Source organism: Oncorhynchus mykiss, chromosome 1, assembly GCF_057628025.1.
Source record: "Oncorhynchus mykiss isolate SJ-2025 chromosome 1, ASM5762802v1, whole genome shotgun sequence".
Lineage (NCBI taxonomy): Eukaryota > Metazoa > Chordata > Actinopteri > Salmoniformes > Salmonidae > Oncorhynchus > Oncorhynchus mykiss.
The window spans coordinates 61068690-61096424 of record NC_143022.1 but is presented as its reverse complement, the minus strand read 5'-3'; the positions used below and the strand labels follow the sequence as shown (position 1 = coordinate 61096424).

At 40.3% G+C, this 27735-nt stretch overlaps 1 protein-coding gene across 4 annotated transcripts in view; it reads right to left on the bottom strand.

Moving 5' to 3' along the window:
• The window catches only part of wdr11 (WD repeat domain 11), a 134973-nt gene that overhangs the window by 12826 nt on the left and 94412 nt on the right, over positions 1–27735 (bottom strand). For 3 of the 4 annotated variants that reach the window (XM_021605791.3, XM_090235159.1, XM_090235170.1), the window contains 4 exons: positions 26911–26973; positions 26407–26472; positions 19599–19788; positions 12588–12683 (listed from right to left, as the gene is read on the bottom strand). In XM_021605791.3, the coding sequence (XP_021461466.2) occupies positions 12588–12683; positions 19599–19788; positions 26407–26472; positions 26911–26973 (415 nt within the window). Of the gene's footprint in view, positions 1–12230; positions 12684–19598; positions 19789–26406; positions 26473–26910; positions 26974–27735 lie in introns of all 4 variants that reach the window. The other variant, XR_016496138.1, reaches the window with a different exon arrangement.

Genomic DNA, 27735 nt, shown 5'->3' with positions numbered 1-27735 from the left:
TTGTAATCTGTGAGATCAAAAAACCCTGATTTACTGTTAAGGGTTAATGCCACACGGTCAAGGTTAGGCTTGCACAGATCGGGAGGACCTCAGGAACGTACCTGAGGTCGAATTGTGCTTCTTACCTTAACGGTTCTCTCACTGTCACCCAAAAGCAAATTACATTTATGGCCAGGCTTCATTTTGGGCCTACTTTTTCTCATGGTCGCTGTGCTTAGACCGAGCGAGCTACGGTCAAGTGGGGCATCTCGTTGAACTCGGCACAGCCAAGAGATGATGGTAATGCCATTGCAGGCTCTGTGTGTCTTTAAGCACTGCACTTTGTTACTCCATCCTTGCTGTGTGTATGTGTGTGTGTGTGAGAGAGCTTTTCTTTGACATCTGTTGGGAGAAATTATTGACTTACAGTTCATGAGGGTTGCCTAATCACACATATAAAGTTTTGAAAAGATCTGACCTTTTAACCCTTCGAAACAGCACCTATGACACCATTTTAAGGCACTTCCGGTTGACACAGGAAGCTGAAAGTGAACACATATCCTCCTTGCGGTAGGCACTTATAGAATTTTGAGTTATAAGTATTTACGTTAAGAACTGACTTATTTATGGAGGGGTTAGTGAGTGTGTGTTATTTCAGAAAATCACAGAAAATCTCAGAAATCTCGCAGAGCTCCGAAGCACCCTTGAAAAAGATTTGTGTGAACACACTGCAACTGGATCTGTAATTAAAAAAAATAATATATATATATTTTTGAACATCACCAATTTGACATTGTACGATTAAATTAAATGACGATAGATAAATGGCAGGTTCTTTTTTTATTGACACCGTAGGTTCATTTACTTTGACGTGAAGCGGAAATATTATTGCTCTATTTTCATTTTTCGACCTTTAATCCCAGAAAAATGTCCATAACTCAAAAAACGTTGAGGCATAGACGCCATCTTGTTCGGGGCCAACTGCCCATTATGCCAAAACTATGCTCACCAAGTTCCGTCTTCAAAATATTTTCCATTTAGAAGATAAGGCCACGTAGTGATTGGTGATGTTTTGTACATTTGCAATATGATTCCATTTGCCCTCTTGGGGGATTTACCGGGAGAGCGGAAAAATGACAAATTTAAAAAAATTATAAAACGGAAACCGAATGTCCGAGAGAGTTCGTTTGATGACTTCCTGGAAGATCCGGCCCTGCTGCAAGGCCCGACGCCGTCGAAACGTTGTCGGACGTCTAGTAAGGGACCGTACATTTGCAATGTGGACTTTCTCACTAACCATATGGCGAATGTCAAAATGTTACCTTAAGGTATGATATGTTATCACTTGTGAATGATGAACAGGTTAAGGCAAGAAACAATATTATTATAACCAATTTTTTTTTTACTTAGTCGAATCATAGTCGCACACGTTTTGATAAGGTTTGTAATCACAACTAAAGTGGCCAAATAAATTCTTAAAAAGAAGCACATTAATCCACTTTACAATACTGTATGCAGCACGAGTTTCAAGTTTTGGGAAGATAATTTTCACCATAAAAATGCATAACATGCATAATCACATTTGTGGTCAATTTTGATAATGGTGTTTTCCCGCTAATGGAACATTCGCGCTTATAGCCTACTGCCGTGTGTGCAACGCTGCGCTTATAATGTGAAGAAAGTAATAGTTCATCAACAATTTCAGCTAAACGTTCTGTTGCGTCAGCCTCATTTCGCAAAATCCTTTTTCATTTTTTTTTATTATAGTGGTTGTGTTAATTTGGGATCTATCGCATCCCACAACTGTCCCAGATTATGTTTGGAATATTTATTTCTCGCACAGAATAGCTCAACTTTTGTACTATGGGGATAGTAGATTGACATAGGCTAGTGCTTTTGCTGTCTTCAGGCCTACTCATCTTGTTGGCTGACAAAAAGTAAATGTGGACAGTTCTTAAAATATATTCAATATGCACCTCGGGCAGTTGCGTCCCCGATGTGTCTGTCTTCACTTGTAGCCTGTGAGAAAGACCAGATGATGTGATGGAGCTGTGTGAGTGAGGTGAGTGGTGCTTCGGAGCAGGCAGCACACAGGGAGAAGGGCTGCAAGAGGCATAGGTTTTTTTAGGGTGCATTATGACCAGACAAAGGGGATGCCGCTGGGAAATTTGAGGCATTATCAAGTGAGAGTGACGGAAACTCCAAGACTGTTGGACAAGCATTCCAGGTGACTACCTCATGAAGTTGTTTGAGAGAACACCAAGAGTTTGCAAAGCTGTCATCAAGGCAAAGGGTGGATACCTTGAAGAATCTCAAATATAAAACATAATAATGAGTGTGAGTTGTCGTCACAACCTGACTCGGGTTGTTTGACTCTTTATGTAGCCATCTTACATATACAACTTTATTTGTTCATCAAAAATTGTAAATAACTCACAACAGGTTATTGAGAAGGGTGTGCTTGAAAGGATGCACATAACTCTGCAATGTTGGGTTGTATTGGAGAGTCTTTCTTATATAATTTTCCACACAAAGTCTGTGCCTGTATTTAGTTTTCCTGCTAGTGAGGGCCGAGAATCCACTCTCACATAGGTACATGGTTGAAAAGGGCATCAGGGTCTTAACAGCGTGATTTGCCAAGGTAGGATACTCTGAGCGCAGCCTAATCCAGAAATCTGGCACTGGCTTTTGATTAAATTACATTTTCACAGAACCGCTTGTTACAATTTCGATGAGGCTCTCTTGTTCAGATATTGGTAAGTGGACTCGAGGCAGGGTATGAAAGGGATAACGAATCCAAATGTTTGTGTCGTGTTTTGGAAAAGTACCTGCGTAATTGCACACCCAACTCACTCAGGTGCTTCGCTATAGGACAGTCGTGTGAGAAACGTCATCATCATGCAAGCGGTCAGACAAGTAAAAATTATGGTCAGTAAAGAAAACTTTAAGCTCATCTCTCAATTTCAAAGAAATGTGTCAATACTTTGCCCCTTGATAACCAGTGCACTTCTGTATGTGGTAAAAGAGTTACATGGTCGCTGCCCATATCATTGCATAGTGCAGAAAATACACAAGAGTTCAGGGGCCTTGCTTTAACAAAGTTAACCATTTTCACTGTAGCCTCCAAAACGTCTTTCAAGCTGTCAGGCATTGCCTGGGCAGCAAGAGCCTCTCAGTGGATGCTGCGGAGTACCCAAGTGGCATCGGGAGGAACTGCTTGCATGTGCGTTACCACTCCACTATGTCTCCCTGTCATGGCTATTGCGCCATGAGTACAGATCGCAACACATCTTGACCACCAAAGTCCATTTGATGTCACAAAGCTGTCCAGTACTTTAAAAATATCTCCTGTTGTTCTGGTTTCCAGTGATATGCAGAAGAGTATGTCTTCCTTAATTGACCCCCCATAAACGTAACGGACATATACCAGGAACCTGTGCCAGGCCCGCCACGTCTGTTGACTCATCCAGCTATACAGCACTGGCTTGTATGCGAAGCATTAATTGTTTCAAAACATCTCCTGCCATGTCACTGATGCATCATGAAACAGTGTTGTTTGATGAAGGCATTGACTGTATAGTTTTTGGGGCCTTTTCCTCCCGCATTGTCCCAGCAATAAACGCGGCAGCAGGAATAATTAAGTCCTCCACAACAGTATGGGGATGCCTGTCCTAACCACTCGGTAGCTCACCATATAAGACGCTTCTAGCCCCTCCTTATTAATGGCATCTGTTGCTTTTATACATGTCTTACTACTCAAAAGTCTTAATACTCGCTCAAAAAACTCCCGTGGCTTATTTATCTAATCTTCATGTTTTGTTTCTAAATGTCTGCGCAAGAGCGAAGGTTTCATCGAGTTGTGAGATAGTAGTTTTGCACATATAACACACGGTGGCTGAGGAAAGGCACTACTCCCAATATAAGTGAACCCCAAATCAATGTAGTTCTCATAATATTAGTGCCTCCTCGATGGTCCAACGTCCCTGTCTGTTTTTCGGTGCTTTCTCGGGTAAGGGGCAGTAGCTCTTCGGCTGCATCAGATTCACAACTGTCAGTGTCCATGCTAGCTGGACAAAGAACAAATGTAGAATTACTGATGCTAGCATTGGATATGCTTGTGGAAGCAGAAGAACTTGTCGTCGACAGGTGCAGGTGTAGTACTGCTGGTAGTAGCAGTACTACCAGTAGAGCTGGTATATGTCTATGGATGCAGGCCCGACTTCTTTTTAACCATTTATCAATTTTCGAACAAACGGAATGAGCAGCGGTTAATGTGATTGGATGTAAATTATTTGACTACGCTACCTGTATTTGACATTGTGTTGTTATTTTGTTGAACACTAGATGGCTTATTTTTTGGGGGGGCAGTGAAACGAGGCTACTCAGGCGAGAAAAAAAAAAACTCACCCAAATGTATGGCCCCGTTGGAAAACATAAATGGATTGTTTGAAAATGTGAAGAAAAAACGTATTGCGTGTAGTGAACCAGTTTGAGAAAACCTGCTCTAGAGCAATTCAGAAAACTGATTGAGGACTTTATTACTGATGTATGTGTTTGTTTTTATAGATTAAATATATATTTTTTTCTTTCTCACCCATCTACAGACAACACCCCATAATAACAAAGTGAAAACATGTTCTTACATTTTTGCAAATTTATTAAAAATGAAATACAGAAATATCTAATTTAGATAACTACTCACTGTCCCAAGTCAATCATTTGCAGAAGCACCGTTGGCAGTGATTACAGCTGTGAGTTATTCTGGGTAATTCTCTAAGAGCTTTCTACACCTGGATTGTGCAACATTTGCCCATTATTCTTAAAAAAATTATTGCTCTGTGCTTAGCTCCATTCTGTTATTTTTTTATCCTAACAAAACTCCCCATTCAACAACCATTACAAGCGTACCCATAACATGATGAAGCCACCACTATGCTTGAAAATATTGAGTGGTACTCAGTAATGTGTTGTATTGGATTTGCCCCAAACATAACACTTTGTATTTAGGACAAAAAGTGAATTGCTTTGCAACATTTTTTGAAGTATTACTTTAGTTCATTGTTGCAAACAGGATGCATGTTTTGGAATATTTGTATTCTATACAGGCTTCATTCCTTTCAATCTGTTAATAAGAGTAGTATTGTGGAGTAACTACAATGTTGTTGATCCATCTACAATTTTCTCATTAAACTCTAACTGTTAAAGTCACCATTGGCCTCATGAAATCCCTGAGCGGGTTCCTTCCTCTCCGGTAACTGACTTAGCTTAGGAAGGATGACCATCTTTGTAGTGACTGGGTGTATTGACACACCATCCAAAGTCAATCAATCCAATGTATTTATAATGCCCTCTTTATATCAGCCGATGTCACAAAGTGCTATACCCAGCCTAAAACCCCAAAACAGCAAGCAATGCAGATGTAGAAGCACGGTGGCTAGGAAAAGCTCCCTAGAAAGGGGGGAACCTAGGAAAAAAACTAGAGAGGAATCAGGCTCTGAGGGGTGGCCGGTCCTCTTCTGGCTGTGCAGGGCTGAGATTATAACAGTACATGGCCAAGATGTTCAAACGTTCATAGATGACCAGCAGGGTCAAATAATAATAATAAGCACAGTGGTTGTAATTAATAACTTCACCGTGCTCAAAGGGATATACATTTTTATCATCTTTGGAAACCTTCCCTGGTCATTTGGTTGAATATGTGCTTGAAATTCACTGCTCGACTGAGGAACCTTCAGATAATTGTATGTGTGGGGTACAGAGATAAGGCAGTAATTCAAAAATAATGTTAAACGCTATTTATTATTGCACACAGAGTGAGTCCATGCAATTTACGTGATGTGTTAAGCCCATTTTCACTCCTGAACTTATTTAGGCTTGCTATAACAAAGGGGTCGAATACTTACTCAAAACATTTCAGCTATACATTTTTTTATTAATGTTCAAATTCCTAAAGACATAATTCCACTTTGACAATATGGGGTATTGTGTGTAAGCCAGCATCAAAACATCTCAATTTAATAAATTTTAGATTCAGGCTGTAACACAACAAAATGTGGAAAAGGTCAAGGGGTGTGCATACTTTCTGGCACTGTACGCTATGGGCTGCATGATGTGACTATTGATAATTTAAAAAAGTCAGGGGGAAAATGCATGCGTTCGAAATTAGATAAGATTTTAAATGTAGAATGACTCATTATCATGCACCTGTCAAAACAGGGGAAGTAAAAAAAAAAATATATAAAAAAAAATAAATAAAAAAATCACCCATTACCACTTAAATAGCGAATGGATTGGGGTTTGTGATTCATTAATTTTCATTAAAGCCAGGTAGGCTACTCCAGTTGTATTGCGAAGCAATGTGCCAAATTAGCAGTTGAGAAATAAATATAGTAGCCTAGCAATAGAAATCTGGGATCCAGAATTTGACAGTCACTTACAGGCAGCTCAGTGGCATGTAAAATTCGGTATTTCATATTACAGTAAGCCTACACCTACTGTTATATAAAAATGGTATCAACGCAAGTACTGTACACAGTACAATACCGTAAAATGAACTGTATTATACTGTAAAAACAAATGCCACCGTAATCAGAATGAATGGATGAAATTAATTGAGGGGAGAGGTTTGTATTTCACAGTATTTTACTGTAATTACAAGGGATTGGTAAAAGCAAGTGTTTACACATTACAGCATATTAATACATTGTTGGTGTTATATTTCACTTGCATTTCTAGAGGCCTTAAAACCTCTCTGGGATATTCGGGATGGTAGCGTCCCACCCTGCCAACAGCCAGTGAAAGTGCCCCAAAAAAAAATAATAATCTCAATTAAAATTCCTCAAGCATACAAGTATTTTACACCATTTTAAAGATAAAATTCTCGTTAATCCAGCCAGTGTCTGATTTCAAAAAGACTTTACAGCGAAAGCACTACAAACGATTATGTTAGGTCACCACCAAGTCAAAGAAAAACACAGCCATTTTTCAGCCAAAGAGAGGAGTCACAAAAAGCAGTAATATGGATAAAATTAATCAACTAACCTTTGACGATCTTCATCAGATGACACTCATAAGACTTCATGTTACACAATACATGTATGTTTTGTTCGATAAAGTGCTTAATTATATCCAAAAACCTAATTTTACATTGGCGTGTTATGTTCAGTAGTTCCAAAACATGCAGTGATTTTGCAGAGAGCCACATCAATTTACAGAAATACTCATAATAAATATTGATAAAAGATACAACTATTATACATAGAACTTTAGAGAAACTTCTCCTTAATGCATCCGCTATGTCAGATTTAAAAAAACAACTTTCCGGAAAAAGCACACCATGCAATAATCTGAGTACGGCGCTCAGAGACCAAACAAGCCAAAAAGATATCTGCCATATTGTGCAGTCAACAGAAGTCAGATATAACATTATAAATATTCACTTACCTTTGATGTTCTTCATCAGAATGCATTCCCAGGAATCCCAGTTCCACAATAAATGCTTGATTTGTTCGATAAAGTTCATAATTTATGTCCAAATAGCTCCTTTTGTTAGGGCGTTTGGTAAACAAATCCAAACGCTCGTGCAAGTCCAGCCGAAAGGTCGGCCGAAAAGTCCAAAAAGTTAAATTACAGGTCGTAGAAACAATTCAAACGATGTATATAATCAATCTTTAGGATGTTTTTATCATAAATCTTCAATAATGTTCCAACCGGAGAATTCCTTTGTCCGTAGAAAAGTAATGGAACGCAAGCTAACTTTCACATGACCGCGCATCATGAGCTCGTGGCAATCTGCCAGACACCTGGCTCAATCCCCTCTCATTTGGCCCCACCTCACAGTAGAAGCATCAAACAAGGTTCTACAGACTGTTGACATCTAGTGGAATCCCTAGGAAGTGCAACATTACCAATATCCCACTGTATCTTCGATAGGCTACGAGTTGAAAACCTACAAAACCTCAGATTTCCCACTTCCTTGTTGGATTTCTCTCAGGTTTTCGCCTGCCATATGAGTTCTGTTATACTCACAGACATCATTCAAACAGTTTTAGAAACTTCAGAGTGTTTTCTATCCGAATATACTAATTATATGCATATACGCTTTAAAGGCTGAGTAGCAGGCAGTTTACTCTGTGCACCTTATTCATCCAAGCTACTCAATACTGCCACCCAGTCACCAAAAAGTTAACAAAGGCTTCCAAAACTGGCAGTGACTACAGACCAAAAGAACATGGCAAAATGTCTCAACCATTTAAGGTTTAAGACTTGCTGCCACTCCAGTCTGTACCCTATACGGTGACTTCAGAAAAGTATTCATACCCCACATTTTGTTGCGTTAAAGCCTGAATTAAACATGAATTAAATTGAGATGTTTAGTCACTGGCCAAAACACAATAACACCCCATAATGTAAAGAGTTTTTTATTTTATTTTTTAAAACAAATTCATAAAATATTTAAAGCTTAAATGTCTTGAGTCAGTAAATATTCAGCCCCTTTGTTATGGAAAATCTAAATAAGTTCAGGAGTAAAAATGTGCAAGTCACAAAATAAATTGCATGGACTCACGTCGGTGTGCAATAACAGTGTTTAACAGGATTTTTGAATGACTACCTCATCTCTGTACCCCACACACACAATTATCTATAAGGTCCCTCAGTCGAGCACTGAAATTCAAACACAGATTCAACCACAAAGACCAGGGAAGTTTTCCAATGCCTTGCAAAGAAGGGCACCTATTGGTAGATGTGTAAAAAAATAAGAAGATTGAATTGAATATCCCTTTGAGCATGGTAAAGTTATTAATTACACTTTGGATGGTGCATCAATACGATACACCCAGTTACTACAAAGATACAGGTGTCCTTCCTAAATCATTTGCCGGAGAGGAAGGAAACTGCTCTGGGATTTCACCATGAGGCCAATGGTGACTTTTAAACAGGTACAGTGTTTAATGGCTGTGATGGGAGAAAACAGAGAATGAATCAACAACATTATTGTTACTTCACAATACTAACCTAATTGACATAGTGAAAAGAAGGAAGCCTGTACAGAACACAAATATTCCAAAGCATGCATCCTGTTCGCAACAAGACACTAAAGAAAAAGCGCAAAACATGTGGCAAAGCAATAAACATTTTCTTCTGAATCCAAAGTGTTATGTTTGAGGCCAATCCATTGCAACACATTACTGATTACCACTCTCCATATTTTCAAGCATAGTGGTGGCTGCATCATGTTATGGGTATGCTTGTAATCATTATGGACTGATGAGGATAAAGGATACAAAATAAATGGAATGGAGCTAAGGACAGGCAAAATCCTTGAAGAAAATAGGGTTCAGTCTGCTTTCCACCATACACTGGGAGATTAATTCACCTTTCAGCAGGACAATAACCTAAAATGCAAGGCCAAACCCTTGCTTACCAAGAAGAAACTGAATGTTCCTGAGTGGCCGAGTTACAGTTGGACTTAAATTTAAAATCTATGGCAATACTTGGAAATGTCTGTCTAGCGATGATCAACAACCAATATAACAGAGCTTGAATAATATTGAAAAGAATAAGGAGCATGTTGCACAATCCAGGTGTAGAAAGCTCTTAGAGACTTACCCAGAAAGACTCACAGCTGTAATTGATGCCAAAGGTGCTTCTACAAAGTATTGACTCGGGGGTTTGAAATGCAGAATGAATATTTCTGCATTTCATTTTCAGTACATTTGCAAAGAAAATAAAATACATGTTTTCACTTTGTCATTATAGTGTACATGGGTGAGAAAAATAAATAATATTTTATACATTTTGAATTTAGGCTGTAACACATGTCATGACGTTGGCCCGGGGATAGGTTTATGACAGTCATAAATACCTCTTACCCCCTTTTTCCTCTCTCTACCCTACTGATGTGAAATTTGAAAACCCCTTGGTTAACATAGAGATCCTGGGAACATCAGAAGGTGGGGGGAAATGAACTATATTCTGGTAATCCGACCAATTGAACATATGCGGTGGTACTTAATGAATATGATGTCAGTTCGGTTGTCATCTGGGACATTCTCATCAATGATAGGATGACAAACTCTACAGTGGAAAGTCTGCACATAGGAGTCACATGGAATTGTTGTTCAATTTCAATGTTTGAATATAAAATTATGGGTGAAGAGATTAAATGTAATTTTAGCTTCCAAATGAGAGATTTGGGTTTTCATAAGGTTAGGGCTCTTATCAATCAGTGGCCCGCCCCTATGAAGAGTCATGGGTTCTAAAACTTTTCAAACACAGTCCACTATATAAAGCCTTGACAAAAATGTAACATCCTGTTCCATGTACGTGAGGTCTGCAGACTCTGCGTTAAAAGGACTAACATGTCAACTACAGAACTAAGCCAACCTCAGAGTAAGCTTTGGTTGCGAATGGTATTAACTTGATACCTCCTAGCCATTGAGTTAGCAACAGCAGCTGCAAACACGGGCTAGGAAAGAACAGACAAGAGTATCCCCTCCACCACACAACGACGTTACTTCAACGTATCCAATTGACCACCAGAGACATTCATCAAAGGACAAAGGACTCGGTTTGGCAACACGGCCTTCCATCTACCACCGACCTACCGAAGCGCAGCTCAGAGTAAATATTTATTCACATTTTCCTTTTCCAAATGGGCGGTAATTTAGAATGCATAAGATACTGTATTTACGATAGTATAGCTTCTCCTTTTGTCCCCCAGTCTTCCGCTCTTTCATTCAAACCCAGCCCCTTTTCTTTTGTGTTACCAGCTGTCATATCTGTTCCGCCCGCTAGGGACGTTTTCATTTATGACGTAATTTGTAATCAAGGTATAATTCATTCTGTGTATATGTAATTCTGTGTGATTAGTTAGGTATTTAGTAAATAAATAATTAAACCCAATTTTGTATTGCTGATTCAACTTCAACTTTCAGATGAGACTGAATTAAGATGACGATTAATATTGACTGCTATTGATGTAAAATATTACTAGGTCTTTAAGAGTTTATTCGGAACAGCTCTATAAATATTATTTTGTGGTGCCCCGACTCTCTAGTTAATTACATTTACATGATTAGCTCAATCAGGTAATATTATGGAAAAAGGATTTTATAGAATAGCATGTCATATCACTTAATCCGGCATAGCCAAAGACACAACAAAATGTGAAATAAGTCAATGGGTATGAATACTTTCTGAAGGCACTGTACATTTTAAATTGATGGGGCAGTATAAGTACGGGGCGGCAGGTAGCCTAGTGGTTAGAGCGTTGGGCCAGTAACCGAAAGGTTGCCAGATCGAATCCCAAAGCTGCCAAGGTAAAAGTCTGTTGATCTGCCCCTGAAAAAGGCAGTTAACCCAAATAAGAATTTGTTCTTAACTGACTTGCCTAGTTAAATTAAAAATGTAAAATGTATATATTTTTTAAATTTAAATTCTCTCTCACAGGTGCAATAAATATAGCCTCTTACCATGCATCAAACTATGTTAATACGACAGAAAGAACAATACCATGCGACCACTAGTGGTGAAAAGGTTTTTGGCACTCCAAAGATATTCTGTGGGGTGGAATTACAGTACCATTAGAAATTGAATAATTCTATCCTCAGCCACAAAATCTACCATCATTTACAGTATGGTGCAGTAAAAAAAAAAAGTATTTTACTGTAATACCCAACATTACTGTATAAATTACAAATCAAATCACATTTTATTTGATATAGTGTATAGAAATGTTCCGCAATAACTGGGCTTATAAGAACACATTTCATTCCACGCATCAACAAGCTATTTTTTTAGGAGCTGGCTCTCACTGCGTGACATGTGCTATTCTGCTGAAATTCAATGCCAGGGGTCTCCAAACCTGTTCCTTGAGTGCTAACCCTCCTGAAGGTTTTCACTCCAACCTCAGATGATAATAACCTGTTTCAGCTTATCAACCAGCTAATTATTAGCCTCACATTCCAAAATGTGTTCCAATGGCATGAAGTGTTTGATTTGATTTTTGATGATATTTGCATTGATGTCAGAGTGATTAGAGGGACAATAGAGCGCCCCAAATACGAGGCCATTAGCAACTTGAGGTACTTTAGCAAGTTTGGTAGGCTACTAATGACCATCAGCGGTACGAGTGGTGGCATTCATACAGAACGCAGTTTTGGAGTAGCCTTGTCACCGTAACTCAGCGGTCACGTAGAATTTGACAACGTCATAACTGGTAACTGCTGGTGTGGCTGTAATACGGTCACCTTAACAGCCCTATTGGCGCGTCTTCATCCTCCACTGACAGGGGTGTTGGAGGGAAAGAGAGCAACAACACTCATCCCTGTCCATCAGGCTCCATTCAGAGAAAAGAGAAGAGAGAGAAGGGGTGAGAGAAAGAGGGAGCGAGCAGAAAAGAACAGTGTGCGCGTTGTAAATATTTTGTGTATGAAAGACAGATTGCAGTATATGTTCTTCTGCAGGTGTGCTCAGGCGTGTGTGTGTGTACAAGTGTTTGTGTGCAAAATAGAGATTTAGTCTGAAAGAAAGAATATTGTATTTGTGTGTGCATATGACAACTTCTACAGAAGCCCATACAGTAGTGTAAAGACAGTAGTACTGACCTGTCCCAGCAGGAGGAGCTGGTCAGCACACTTCTTGGTGTGTTCATAACTGGACCTCTTCACCTCCTGTAGATGGACTCGCTCCAACTGGAACCTCTGTTACAACACAAAGAGAGCGAGACTTAGAGATGAGAGAGAAAGAGGACGAGATGGAGAGATTATTATTTAACCTTTACTTATCCAGATTCGTATCATTGAAATAAAAATATATTTTACAAGAGAGACCTGTTTCAAGATGGCAGCCATCAACAGTTACTAAAGTTACACACATATAGTAAAGGTACATTCAATTACGTTACAAACAAAACATAGCAAACGCAATCCTCAAGTCACGTGGTACGAGTGGCAATCACAATTGTCATCTACATATTTATCGACCAACCTCCTCTTAAATTCCCGAAATATAATATATTTTTTTGGCCTGGTGAGATTGTTCATGAGATCATTACATGAGAAAGTATGAGAGACAGGAGATGGAGAGTAAGAAGGTAAAGGGATAGAGACTAGGTAAAGAGAACATGTTGAGAACATTTTGTTTAAATATTCAAGAATCGTTATTCTATTGCACTGCCAAGCTCCATCAGACATTTATATTCCGCAACAACTCATCACAATGATTGCATTTAATGTTCACTGCAGGATAATTGATGAAACTCAGACAAATGCATGAAAGTGTTTTCAGAACAAAGAAGAAAAGTAATAAAATCTAGAATTACATTGTCTAGTGGATAGACTCGATGGATTTTCCAAAACACAAGAGCTAATCAGAGTATTATAAGAGGACTGAGGAGAAGATACTGGGCAGAAGAAGTGCTGTGTACCAAACCTAGTTAAATAAAGGATAAATAAAAATAAATAAAATACCAAAAGTTCTCTATGACAACTAAGGGGATAGTGCTAAACACACAAGTTCACTGAAGGTAAATGTAGTGTTCAGAACATGTTGGTGCAACAGTTGAAAATGGACAGAGGAAGAGAGGCTGTTTTGGTGGCATCATCATCATCATCTTCCCCATCTGCTACACCATCTTAGTTAACCTGCTAAGGCTAAAGAAGAGAGCAAAAGTGTGGAGGCGAGCTGAGCCTGTTGAAGCGAGCCTGAACTAAGAGACTGAATTTTGAAATTGAAAAGTGTCTTGTTACTTGAAGTTGACCTTTGCTTACTGTCTACGTTCAGGGGGGTTCTGTTTTAACATGTTCTGACCACAGTCCTGCCATGACTCTCCTGTGATGATCCAAAGGACCAGGTTACAGTGGATCAGCTCTACAGAGTTCTCTCTCTCCCGTAGAGGGGGAGAGGGATGGATGTGTTTTTTTTAATGACATCTCGATCGTAAACCATAGGCAGCAGACGATTCCTTTTGTGGCCTAATTTGGGCAAATGGAATGTCTCTGTGTTACATTAGAGTTTACCGCCCAAGAACTTCAACATCAAACCATGGACACTGGGATATTGGGACTTATGAGAGATGGAATATGGAAAATTAACGTCTATTTTGGGATGTCATTAAAAGTTGCATGAAGACGTTATAACGAAAACATTGTAACTTGAAGAATTTTCATACGGTGTATGTCATGTTTACATGCTTTGCGTTGTGTGGAAAATATCCAGGATAAAGAGAATGTTTTGTGACGTTAAGATTCTGATTTTATTTCTCTAACGAGATCATAGTAAATTGTGATACCTTGCCTCTTAACTAGCTACACCCCAGGGAACCCAGAGAGCGTGTCAGCAAGACGTTCTACCCTAGTGTATAAAGCATTTTAGTTAAGAATGAACATTTCAGAATAGAAGGGCCACAAGCTGCAGCTGAGGTCTACAATTAGTCACGACCCCGAAATGCAACACGAGTTTGAAGAAGACAAAGGAACCTCATAACAATCAATGATACAGTTGAGTACTGAGTACTGTATCTAAGGTGATGAATTTCAGCAGGACCATACGGTTCTTCTCTTCAAATCATTGTCTACACGGCTTTTATCACCAATCTGGGATCATCGACACGGCTGATTAGCTGTCCTCAGGAGACCACACTTCCTGAACGAGTGCAAATAAACAGACAACTAAGAAGGACAATATGACATATTGTGGACAATCAGACTTACACCCGAGAACGAAGGAGAAGGCCATTCAAAGAACAAGGCCTCTGTCGAACCCTTATCACCAAGCTGAACCTGGCCCACGAAGGCCTGGGCCCAACAGAGATACACCAACAAAGCCATTCAACGCGTAAAAAAAAAGAGTCCCTTTTTCAGTCTTTCAAAGATAATTAGTCAAATCCAAATGACTTCACAGATCTTCATTATAAAGGTTTTAAACACTGTGAACAATAAACAATTAATGAACATGCACCTGTAGAACGTCGTTAAGACACTAACAGCTTACAGACGGTAGGCAATCAAGGTCACAGTTATGAAAACTTATGAAGACAGCACTACAGGGAGAGGGGACAGACAGCTGATCGTCCCCGCAGTGGCAGACCATGTGTGACAACACTTGCACAGGATCGGTACATCCGAACATCACACCTGCGGGACAGGTACAGGATGGCAACAACTGCCCGAGTTATACCAGGAATGTACAATCCCTCCATCAGTACTCAGACTGTCTGCAATAGGCTGAGAGAGGCTGGACTAAGGGCTTGTAGGCCTGTTGTAAGGCAGGTCCTCACCAGACATCACCATCAAAAATCTCAATGCTGTGCGTTACAGGGAAGACATCCTCCTCCGTCATGTGGTACCCTTCCTGCAGGCTCATCCTGACATGACCCTCCAGCATGACAATGCCACCAGCCATACTGCTTGTTCTGTGCATGATTTCCTGCAAGACAGGAATGTCAGTGTTCTGCCATGGCCAGTGTAGAGCCCGGATCTCAATCCAATTGAGCATGTCTGGGACCTGTTGGATCGGAGGGTGAGGGCTATGGCCATTCCACCCAAAAATGTCTGGGAACTTGCAGGTGCCTTGGTGGAAGAGTGGGGTAGCATCTCACCGTAAGAACGGGCAAATCTGGTGTAGTCCACGAGGAGGAGATGCACTGCAGTACTTCATGCAGCTGGCGGCCACACCAGATACTGACCGTTACTTTTGATTTTGATTTGACCCCCCCTTTGTTTAGGGACACATTATTCAATTTGTGTAAGGAACTTGTTCAGTTTGTCTCAGTTGTTGAATCTTATGGTCATACAAATATTTACACATGTTAAGTTTGCTGAAAATAAACGCAGTTGACAGTGAGGACGTTTATTTTTTTTCTCAGTTTACATACATTACTTCTTACCCATAAGATCGGCAGTTTGGGGCAAGGTATTAGGGCTAAACGAAGCTTAGTTTACAAATGTATCCAAGTGTTGTTTCTCTCTCTATATTTCCATCTTGGGTAACCAGTGTCCGCTAGGGACTTGTCATCGTATTACGTTTCTATACAATAACCTATACCGTATGTATATGTGTATCTTATGTAATCACTTAGCTTATTAGTGAATAAATAACAATCAATTTGTGTGGTACGGAATGATCAGTGAGACCCGGGTTTGTGCGGATTGACGGAGTCTACGATCTTCAGAATGAGACTTAGATGAGGAAATTATTAACTGATGAGTGGTATGATATCGATATATTCTTGAGTTAATTCGGGAAATGGTAAATCATGAAACAAACTTTTCCCTTGGTGCCCCAAATTCCTAATGAGTTAATTGTTACATGATTAATTTCATCGAGTAATAAACATAGTAGGTCATTATTTGATGAATAGCAGTCATCACATGAATGATAATGGACTGTCGTGACGTGACTGTTTTAAAATTAGTGAAGTTGATGGAGGTTTGTTTGGTGTTATATCTACACTCCATTACTTTCAATTTAGTGGAGACAATGGAGGGTGTAAGTGTTATATTCACACTCAATCACTTCGAAAAAAGTGGATATGGTGGAGTGTGGCTAGCACTGAAGGGTGTTTACATAGGAGGCGGCCCAATTTCATTACAAAAGGGAGTAGTAGGTTGATGGATATTCATTCTTCTTCTTCTTTTGGATGTTGTGGGCGGTGGAGGCTGGTGAGGCGGACCTGTGGGAGAGCAGGCTCATTGTGGTGGTTGGAGTGGAGTTAACTGTCAAACGTGGTGTCCTTGTTTGGTACCGTTCTGTTTGTTCCGACCAATGCAGTGGGCCCATCGTCTTATGGCTCCTTTCACCGGCCTCCACTGCTGGTGAGTATTCTTTGGCAGTTTTACTTAAACGCTGGGGAGCTAGTTACACATGTCTGTCTTTACTTTTTGAGGGAAAATGTACTTGATACGATTGTGATGCCCTGGATAAGAGCATCTGCTAAATGACTAAAATGTCAAAGGTAACTAGAGCTTTTATTCAATTCAGAGATTAATTCTGTGTCAACCACCTGCTTTGGACATAAAACCAAATACAAATAATGATATTTGTCTTATTGTTCAGTAGGTTCAAAAGCCTTCCATAGGCATAGACTGTCAGTGTCCTCTCATTAGGCTCATGTTATGGTGATTTTGGAATACTCTGACAAATGTATTTTTGACTGAAAGCTCGTCACATCTTACATAATATTGCAGATAATTTTTCTTCATGTTGATATTAGTGGGCAATGGGCATGTAGCTGAAGTGTCTCAGTGTAGGAGTGCCGATCTTGGATCAGTTTTTCCTTTTAGATAACAAGGAATAACATTGTGGGGGTCCTGATCCTAGATCAGCACTCCAACTCCGAGAAGCTTGATCTATACAGCCCATGGACTATGATATGACTTGACACTAGTGAACAATGGACAGTGTACCAGCAGCACTTGTGCTCTGAGTCTTTCATCATTGTCTACTTTCATCTCATGGGCATGGCATCAGAGGAATAATACTTATTTCAACATTTAAAGGGGAAGTGAGAAACTGGTCTGGCTCTCACAGATGTTGACCAGACAAATAAAAACCGGACATTATTGTTACGCTGTCAAGCATTGAAGTGATTTTTCTAGGGAAACAGTTCTGGTATTTGAGAAGGCTATTTGATGTATTGAGTAGAACAACTACCAGTCAACAGAAAAAGCTTTCTTAATTGGTTTATGTGTTAATGCCATTTCTTATGATAATACGTATTGTTAAATTACACTTTGAACATGGAAATATACGGAACAAAAATAAACGCAATATGCAACAACTTAAAAGATTTGACTGAGTTACAAATCATATGAAGAAATCAGTCAATTGAAATGCATTAGGCCCTAATCTATGGATTTCACATGACTGATTTGCATCTGTTGGTCAGATACTTAAAAAAAAAAAATGCTTTCCAATGGGCCTTAGGATTTTGTCGGGGTATTTTTGTCCATTAAAACTGCCATCAATAAAATGCAATTGTGTTAGTATAGCTAGCTAATAGCTTAAGCCTGCCCATACCATAACTTCCCGGCCACCACGGGGCACTCTGTTCAGAACGTTAACATCAGCAAACGGCTCGCCCACATGATGCCATACACGTGGTCTGCGGTTGTGAGGCCAGTTCGACGTATTGCCAAATTATCCAAAATGACGTTAGAGGCAGCTAATGGTAGAGAAATGAACATTAAATTCTCTGGCAAGAGCTCTGGTGGACATTCCTGCAGTCAGCATGCCAATTACATGCTCCCTCAAATCTTGAGACATCTGTGGCATTGTGTTGCGTGACAAAACTGCACATTTTAGAGCTGCCTTTTATTGTCCCCAAGCACAAGGTGCATCAGTGTAATGATCATGCTATTTAATCAGCTTCTTAATATGCCACACCTATCAGGTGGATGGATTATCTTGGCAAAGGAGAAATGCTCACTTACAGGGATGTAAACAAATGTGTGCACAACATTTGAGAGAAATATTTTTTTGTGTGCAGATGGAACATTTCTGGGATCTTTTATTTGGTCTCATGAAACATGGGGCATACACTTTACATGTTGCTTTTATATTTTTGTTTAGTGTACAATCCAAGATGGATATTTTCTAGGCCCTAAAAAAAGAATGTTGGTCGAAATCTCCATTAGACAGACCGACAGAAGAAAGTGACGCGCATGAAGGCCCAAATGCACCATCTCTGATTAAAAAGTATTCTCCATCAACTTGGAAACTGACAAGCGGGTGGATCACAGCTGAGTCTGGTTGTCACGTGGTTGCCATGTCACCCAGTCATGCGACAGACATAACAGAGACATGCCAAACAATGAACACCGATTTAGCACACCTCCTGAATCCTAACCCTGCTGTGTCCAAAATGGCAGCTTATTCCCTATATAGTACAAGTGCACTAATTTTGACTTGGGCACAAACAGCTCTGGTAAAAAGTAGTACATTATAAAGGGAATAGGGTGCAATTTGGGATACACCCAGAGAGGATCCAATCAATTATTAAGGTTGAAAAAAATCCACCCGCCTTGCTGGATTATTTCTCAGGGCACTCTTCTCTTCTCCATCCAACTATTCAGTTTTTCTCCTACGCCCTACACTCCTATTTTTTCACTCCTCCCCCATCTCCTCTGCAAAGGCAAAGGGATACTGGAAAATACAGAGCACACCACAAACAAGGGACGAGGGAGGGCAGTCGGCGGTTTGTGTGACTGTGTGTATTGACCGGTCAAAACTGCCGACTCTGCAGAATGGTCACAGGGGACTGTCTGCTAGAGGAATTGCTATGTGGTCTGGGGCCAATACAACCTGTGGTGTTGACAGTTTGACAAATGTAATGGTATATACCCATTAACTCTCAAACACTGATGCCCACCTCCTTGGACGTTAACTAGAATAAATCCCTTGTAGAGACAACACATTGATTTGTTAGACCAGTGGATGCTGGTGTCACTTTAAATTGGAGGATGGGCTGATTGCAAATCCTGGAATGGAATGGTATCCACATTAATTTAATTCCCGCCTTCAAGGAGCCTGTTGTCCAATTTCTCCCTCAACCAGATTCCAGTGTGTTATACAAGGCACACTGCCTAATAAAAAAAAACGTCCATTCTTTCGCTCACCTGGAAGTAGAAGCTCTCACACAGGGTGTCGTGGTAGATGTCCAGGTGGCCCTGTGGGGTGGCCTGGGTCCCCTCGGCTGGGGTCTGGCCCTCGGGGACGGGCACACTGAGGTGGCGAGCCTGGGCGAACGACTGGAGGTAGTGGGCTGCCACCGTCCAGAACTGCAAGTCTGACTCATCCCCAAACAGCCTGCATTTGGACACAACCAGGCCAGTGTTCATTAGGCACGAAACAAATTAAAACGGAAACAGGAAAGGATTACCTGTGAGTGTCCATTAAGGAACCCCTTGATTTGTTTTACATTGCAACATTTTTTTGTTTGTTGTTAGGGTGTGCCGACAAAAATAGGCCGAAACAGGGATGCACTACCCGGGGCTCCGATAAGAAACACACATTTTTGTTTGCAAAACATCCTGGTACAGTGTGTCCTAATGAAGACCCTGATTGCACTTGGTTTTGAAACGTTCGTTGTGATAGCAAAAATGGATCAACCACTAATGACCGCACCACATGACCAGTTCTGCATGAAACCATCCCCACATCAATTCGTCGTTCTACTCCATCTTTCTGCTAAATGCTTTTTAAACATTTTCACAGTGCAATATCTAACCGTTGCTAGGCTACCCCCCTTCACTAGCAAAGGGGTACAAGAACATCAAACCACTATTGTAAAGTTTAATGTGAGTGCAAGAACCTTCTGAACATCGGAAGAAAAGACACCTTAATGTGCATTTGTCTTCTGAAAAGGAGAGTCCTTGGGGATTCTCGGGCTTGGCGGGTTTAGAACAGTCAAAATGGGTTAAAAACATGAATCATAGTTCAGAGCAGATTGCTTCTGCAGGTTTATGTAAGCTTGAGGGTGTAAAGTTAAGTTTAGACAAAGCTAGATCTCCTGACTTAGCACTAATGGTTGGAGCTCAATGTTACATTCAAATCTCCCTGCCATCCTATTTGAGCCAATATGACACCAATGTCGTAGGCTATTAATTTAAACAAGGATATACCTGATGATATCAGGCCATATACATTAAAGCTGTGTCACGACAAGCCCTTGGGGGGAGGATCATAGGCGCCACCTCTATCCAGTTTTATGATGGTCATAAAAACCTGCAGGAAACCTCTCTCCCCCCACTCTCAGAAATGGAAGTTAAATCCCTTTGTTACCACAAAGAGAGACGTTGCAGTACGGTAACATCAAAAGGTTGAATAATTAAACAGTATTTCTGTATTCCAAACATTTGAAATGGTCTGTGTGTATTTAAAGAACAATCCTGTCGAAAGTGTTAATAATTTATGATGTAGCTAAAGACGGTAGGACAACATAACTGTATTTCTGGATGGGTATAATTGTCAGTGATCAGATCCACATTCAAATGTGGGGATACGTATATGATTAAATATGAAACTATATGTGAGAATATATAATGTGGTATATAATGTGGCCTTCTAAATGAGAGAATTGTTTTTCATATGAAGTCTTAACCAAGTCAGTGGCCACGCCCCCATGAGCACAGACATTGAATCGGCGTCATGGAACGCCCCCATTTCTCAGGCCCAGAAACTAGAATATGCATATAATTGACAGCTTAGGATAGAAAACACTAACGTTTCCAAAACTGTCAAAATATTGTCTGTGAGTATAACAGAACTGATATTGCAGGCGAAAACCTGAGGAAAATCCAACAAGGAAGTGCTGATTTTTCTGAAACCTCTCTGTTCCATTGGATGCCTTGCCTCCATTTAAAGGGATATTAACCAGATTCCTTTTCCTATGGCTTCCTCAAGCTGTGAACAGTCTTTAGGCATAGTTTCAGGCATTCATTTTGAAAAATGAGCGAGAAAGAACCCATCGCGTCAGTTGATGGCTGGGTGCCAGCAGAGTTTTTCATGCGCAACAGCCATTTTCTCTCTCTCGCCTATGGAAGAAGCTACATTCCGGTTGACATATTATCGATTATATATTGTAAAAAAAACCTGAGGATTGATTTTAAAAAACATTTGACATCTTTCTACGCACTTTACGGATACTATTTGGAATTTACGTCTGTGAACATAACGCGCCAAACAAATGGAGGTATTTTGGATATAAAAATAATCTTTATGGAACAAAAGGAACATTTATTGTGTAACTGGGAGTCTCGTGTGTGCAAACATCCGAAGATCATCAAAGGTAAGCAATTTAATTTATTGCTTTTCGTGACCACTCTACTTGGCTGCTAGCTGTTTGTAATATTTTGTCTACTGAGAGAGATGTTCTTACATAAACGCTTGTTATGCTTTTGCCGAAAAGCTTTATTGAAACTGACATGCCAAGTGGATTAACAACAAGCTAAACTGTGTTTTGCTATATTGCACTTGTGATTTCATGTAAATTAAATATCTTTAGTCATTTAATTTGAATTTGGCGCTCTGCAATTGAGCGTATGTTGATGAAAATGATCCCTCTAACGGGATGGGTGCGTCAAGAAGTTAAGGCGGGATTCAGAGATTTTCTGTACTCACACATACAGTCAATATGGAGTGACACAGTGTGGGGCTTAAAGACACACAGAGCCTGCAATAGTTACCTGCGTTCGAACCATCAAAGAACCGCCTCTGAAATATGTGATATTTGGCTTCTAAACGAGTTGGACAAATTGGGTATGATATCTTATTGACTTGATGGCTGACTTATTGTCCATTACCAATACGTTTAAACAGTGATGAAACAACACCAAACGGACATGCTGAAATCAACACTGAAAGTGTTGGCAAATGCCATCACCGTAGTCTCTAGGCCGTGCCTAGAGGAGATGCCCCACTTGACCGTAGCTCCCTCGGTCTGAATGAAGCGACCACGCTAATTGTAGGCCTGAAATGAAGCCTGGCTAGTTGTGATTTAATGATGCTTTGGACATATTGCTGCCTCTGGGTCACAGAGACACGCCATTTTCGATGGGCTCATCGGGGAGAGGTTGTGTGGACATCAACGTGAAAAGATTGAATGGTCCCCTTCATATCCTAAAGGGGAAGTATGAACTTTACCATCAAATACAGCTGAAATCCAGAAATGTGCAGGCTTAAATCATCACAGAAAGGGAAACAAATGGCATCAGCCTAGTCTCTAGGCCATGTCGAGTTCAAGGAGATGCCCCACTTGACCGTAGCTCGCTCGGTCTGACCGTAGCGAGTGTGCAAAAAAGTAGGTCCAAAATGAAGCCTGCCCTACATTTGAGGTGCTTTTTGGTGACAATGGCAGAACCATTAAGGCTAATTCAACCACAGGAACGTTCCCAAGGTCCTCCCGCTCTGTGAAAGCCTAACCTTGACCATGTGGAATTAACCCTTAACATATATAAAACTGTCTTCAATGACAATCCATCAGGCCACTATGAGGATTACCTGTGTTGATTTTAAGCTTCCTGGAACAACCAGAAGTGGTTAAATTGACCCTAAAAGTGCTTTTGATTTCACAAACTACAGTTAGTGAAAAACACTGCATTCAACCCTCTGTAAATCAGTCAGTTCTTAACGTAAGGATTTAGGATTATGTAAAAGGATATGTGTTTACTTTCTGCTTCTGTGACAACCAGAAGCACCTTAAATTGGGGTCATAGGGGCTGTTTCGAAGTGTTATAAAGGTCACACACACCCACCCACCCACGATGGAGTGACACAGTGTGGGGCTTACAAACACGCAGAGCCTGCAATAGATACCTGCGTTCGAACCATCAAAGAACCGTCAGACCTAGAGCTCCGAAACTTTATAAACCTGTTCTAGAGCTTAATTCGGTAGTGCATGGTGAGTTATGTGGCTCTAGAAGGTTCTCAGACCGAGAAACAGCCTTGTCCATTTGCAATGTATTCAATTCCTTTTTAGGCGGAGGTAGCGGTCCTGCTGCTGGGTTGTTGCCCTCCTACGGTCTCCTCCACGTCTCCTGATGTACTGGCCTGTCTTCTGGTAGCGCCTCCATGCTCTGGACACAACGCTGACAGACACAGCAAACCTTCTTTCCACAGCTCGCATTGATGTCCCATCCTGGATGAGCTGCACTACCTGAGCCACTTGTGTGGGTTGTAGACTCAGTCTCATGCTACCCCTAGAGTGAAAGCACCGCCAGCATTCAAAAGTGACCAAAACTCAATAAAATAAGACAAAAGTATGTCCATATGGTTACTACATACGTATAATTGACAACCCCCCCACACTTTTTATGAGGGGGAAAATATGAGATTGACATTTTCACCCTTGAGACCTGACTTTGTGACCATTTCCCATATGAAATCCTACGGTGGAGCGTGCTCACCCCCTATGGGATTTTTGGTTTATGACACTTGGCATTTGCAATGTTCCGATTGCAATATGGTCTTGATAAACTGCCGTCCATTTGAGTGGTATTTGCGGTCATGTAGATGGTTCGCCCAATGCCAATAAGATGACACTCATTTTTGTCCATTTCTTGGGGGTCTTCCCTTACCTGTTTAACAGAACACAGAGGGTGTTCTTTATTGGAAGCCTCTCCAACATAATCCAAAGAATCAGGAATTCCCCAGGGCAGCTGTTTAGGCACATACATTTTTTAAATCTTTACTAATGTCATGCCACTGCCTTGAGTAAAGCCAATGTGTATGAATGCGGATGACTCAACACTAAAAAATGTCAGCTACTACAGCGAGTGAAATCCCTGCACACTTAACAAAGAGCTGCAGTTAGTTTCAGAATGGATGGCAAAGGTTAAGCTATTCCTAAATATTTCAAATTACATTGTATTTAGGACAAATAATTCACGAAACACTTAACCTCAACTAAATATTGTAATAAATAACGTGGAAATTGAGCAAGTTGAAGTGACTAAACTGCTTGGAATAGCACTGGATTGTAAAATGTCATGGTCAAAACAAGTTGATACAACATTAGCTAAAATGGGCCAAGTCTGTCCATAATAAAGCACAGCTCTGCCTTTTTAAAAACTAAATCAACACCGCAGGTACTACACAGGCTCTAGTTTTGTCACAAAGAGGGACCTCGGAAAATAACAATTGGCTCAAAACAGGTTGGCACAAATAGCCCTTAAAACCTCTTGAAGCTAGGGGGCACTATTTTTATGTTTGGAAAAATAACCTTCCCAAAGTAAACGGCCTATTTCTCAGGCCCATATGCTAGAATATGCATATAGTTGACAGATTAGGATAGAAAACACTCGAAAGTTTCCAAAACTGTCAAAATATTGTTTGTGAGTATAACATAACTGATATTGCAGGTGAAACCTGAGAAAAATCAAACCAGGAAGTGGATTCTATTTTGAAAGCTCCATGTTCCATAGCCTGCCTTCGCTGCATTTAAAAGGATCTCAACCAGATTCCTTTTCCTATCGCTTCCTCAAGGTGCCAACAGTCTTTAGACATAGTTTCAGGCTTTTATTTTGAAAAATAAGCGAGAAAGATAATATCGCGTCGGTGGATAGCTGGGTGTTCCCATGAGTTTTGCTTGCGCAACACAGTGGGGCAGCCATTGACTCTCCCTCTCCTACTGAAAAAGAGACAATCCCGGATATATTATCGATTCTATATTTTAAAAACAACCTGAGGATTGATTATAAAAAAATGTTTGACATGTTTCTGTGGACATTACGGATACTATTTGGAATTTTCGTCTGCGTTGTCGTGACCGCTCGAGCCTGTGGATTTCTGAACATACCTCCGTTTGTTTGGCGCGTTATTTTGGATATAAAAATAATCTTTATGGAACAAAAGGAACATTTATTGTGTAACTGGGAGTCTCGTGAGTGAAAATATTCGAAGATCAAAGGTAAGCAATTAATTTTATTGCTTTTCTGATTTTCGTGACCAAGCTACTTTGATGCTAGGTGTTCATAATGTTTTGTCTAGTGATCGATAAACTTACAAACGCTTGGATTGCTTTCGCTGTTAAGCATATTTTCGACAGGTGGATTAACAAAATGCTAAGCTGTGTTGTGCTATATTGCACTTGTGATTTCATGAATATAAATATTTTTGTAAGATTATTTGAATGTGGCGCTATGCAATTCAGCGGTTGTTGATGACAATTATCCCGCTAACGGGAAAAGTAGTGTCAAGAAGTTAATGTGTTGTGAAAAGTGTTAAGAAATGTAATGTAATATTTTAAACGGTATACAACTGCCTTAATGTCACTGGACCCCAGCAAAAGTGGCATTGGCAGCAGCTAATGGCGATCCTTAATAAGAAAAATACACAGGTAAGCTAACAGTTACAGAAATCTGGAATGCAGACAGGCTCCATAGACCTCTATGTGTGTCAAATAAACACACATAGTCAAGGTTGGTCACCTGTCTTTTCTAGTGTGTGGATTTTACTCTTGTTTTTGACTACTAATATAATTTCCCTTGTCATATCTCTGGATGCATAAGACTCACAGTTCAATGCCCGATTATAATAACCTGCAGAGGGACAAATAAAAAAAGTGCCAACCAACGCTGACGGGTATTGGGTGAAGTTGCCCCTAAATGCTGATCTTGGGTCAGTTTTGAATTTCCCCAACTAATGGTTAAGGTTAGGATTAGGGGAAGGCATGCTGTTCCTAGATCTGTACCTGAACAAAACTTAACCCCAGAGCACAAGGAGGGGTGGGGTGTGTTTTGAGGGGACTGCAGGGCTACTTACAATGTCCATACTAGCCCACTACTTAGAAAACAAGCTGTGTGGCCAATAAATTGCTTCATACTAAGTGGTATGATAGTGTGGATATGTCGACAGGGACAGGAGGATGGGAGAACAGGACAAGTTTTGTGCAGTGATGCCCGCCCGCTCCCTCCCTCCCTCACTCACCGAGACACCAGGAGGCAGCGTTGCAGCAGGTTGAGCTCAGGATCCAGCAAGACACTTTTCATGTCACTGGGGAGCAAATCAAGGATCACGGAATCACACAGAAACACGCAGACAGACAGACACAGATTAGGTTTCTCGGGCTCTTAACTAACAGCAGGCACAGTCTGGCACACACATGTGCGCATGCACACCAAGATACAATCACACACACATACACACAACTATGCAGGACATCTAGACAAAAAGAATACCAGGAAACCTGGCTTCCACTGCTGGAGCAATCTGGATATCTACATTTGCTTCTCACACAGACAATGTGAGTGCATGCGTGTGTGTCAGACATGCTGATAAATAGACCCCCATCACCAAATGTTGCTGTCACTTCATGTGTGAAAAAAACAAGGATGTCATTATTTATGACAAATGCTTTAAATAGTAGCATTGACATGTGTGTGTGTGTATGAGCGAGCGCATGTGAGAGTTTGTTGAAGAGCGATCACTCACTTGGACATGGAGTTGAGCTGTTCCTGGATCAGGCCCTTAATCTCATGTTTTTCAGTGTAATCCCTACAGAGAAAGAGACAAGGCCCAGATTTACAACATGTCTCAGAATAGAAGTGCTGATCAAGGATCAGGTCCACATCTTATGATCTAAAAGGCAATACTTAGATCAACATTGTGTCTGGTCCCAGACCATTGAATTAGGAATTATAATACCAGAATATTAGAATAAATAATTTAATAGGATCTCTATAAAATGTACAGTTCAAATAATGTGTATCATATTAAAATTGTCCTGGGGTCAGATTGATATAGCACCTCAAACCCCTACACCCAGAGTGAAAATGAAGTGAAATAATCATTGCTACTATGCAAGTAACCATTTGGCTGTACTGTTTACACCTTCAGTAGAGACCCATCCACTGAGCAAGACTTATAAAATGTATATTGATATGTGTGGTCGTAACATGATTTTGTGATATAGCACAACAATATCATGTGACCGTATCAAGTATCTACCCCATAAATATATGGCGCAGTCATCTGTTTATGTACTGTACAAGCGCACCACACTCAGGTATCAACTCAGGTTGCATGGCCTTAACTTATGTATGGAATACTATGTGATAAGTGCATGTGTAACAGCATATAAAGTTCTGGTGTGAAGGCATTTGGGCAGTGGTGTAAAGTACTTCAGTAAAAATACTTTAAAGTACTACTTAAGTATTTTTTGGCAGTATATGTCCAGTCGTGGCCAAAAGTTTTGAGAATGACACAAATATGAATGTTCACAGTCTGCTGCCTCAGTTTGTAGGATGGCAATTTGCA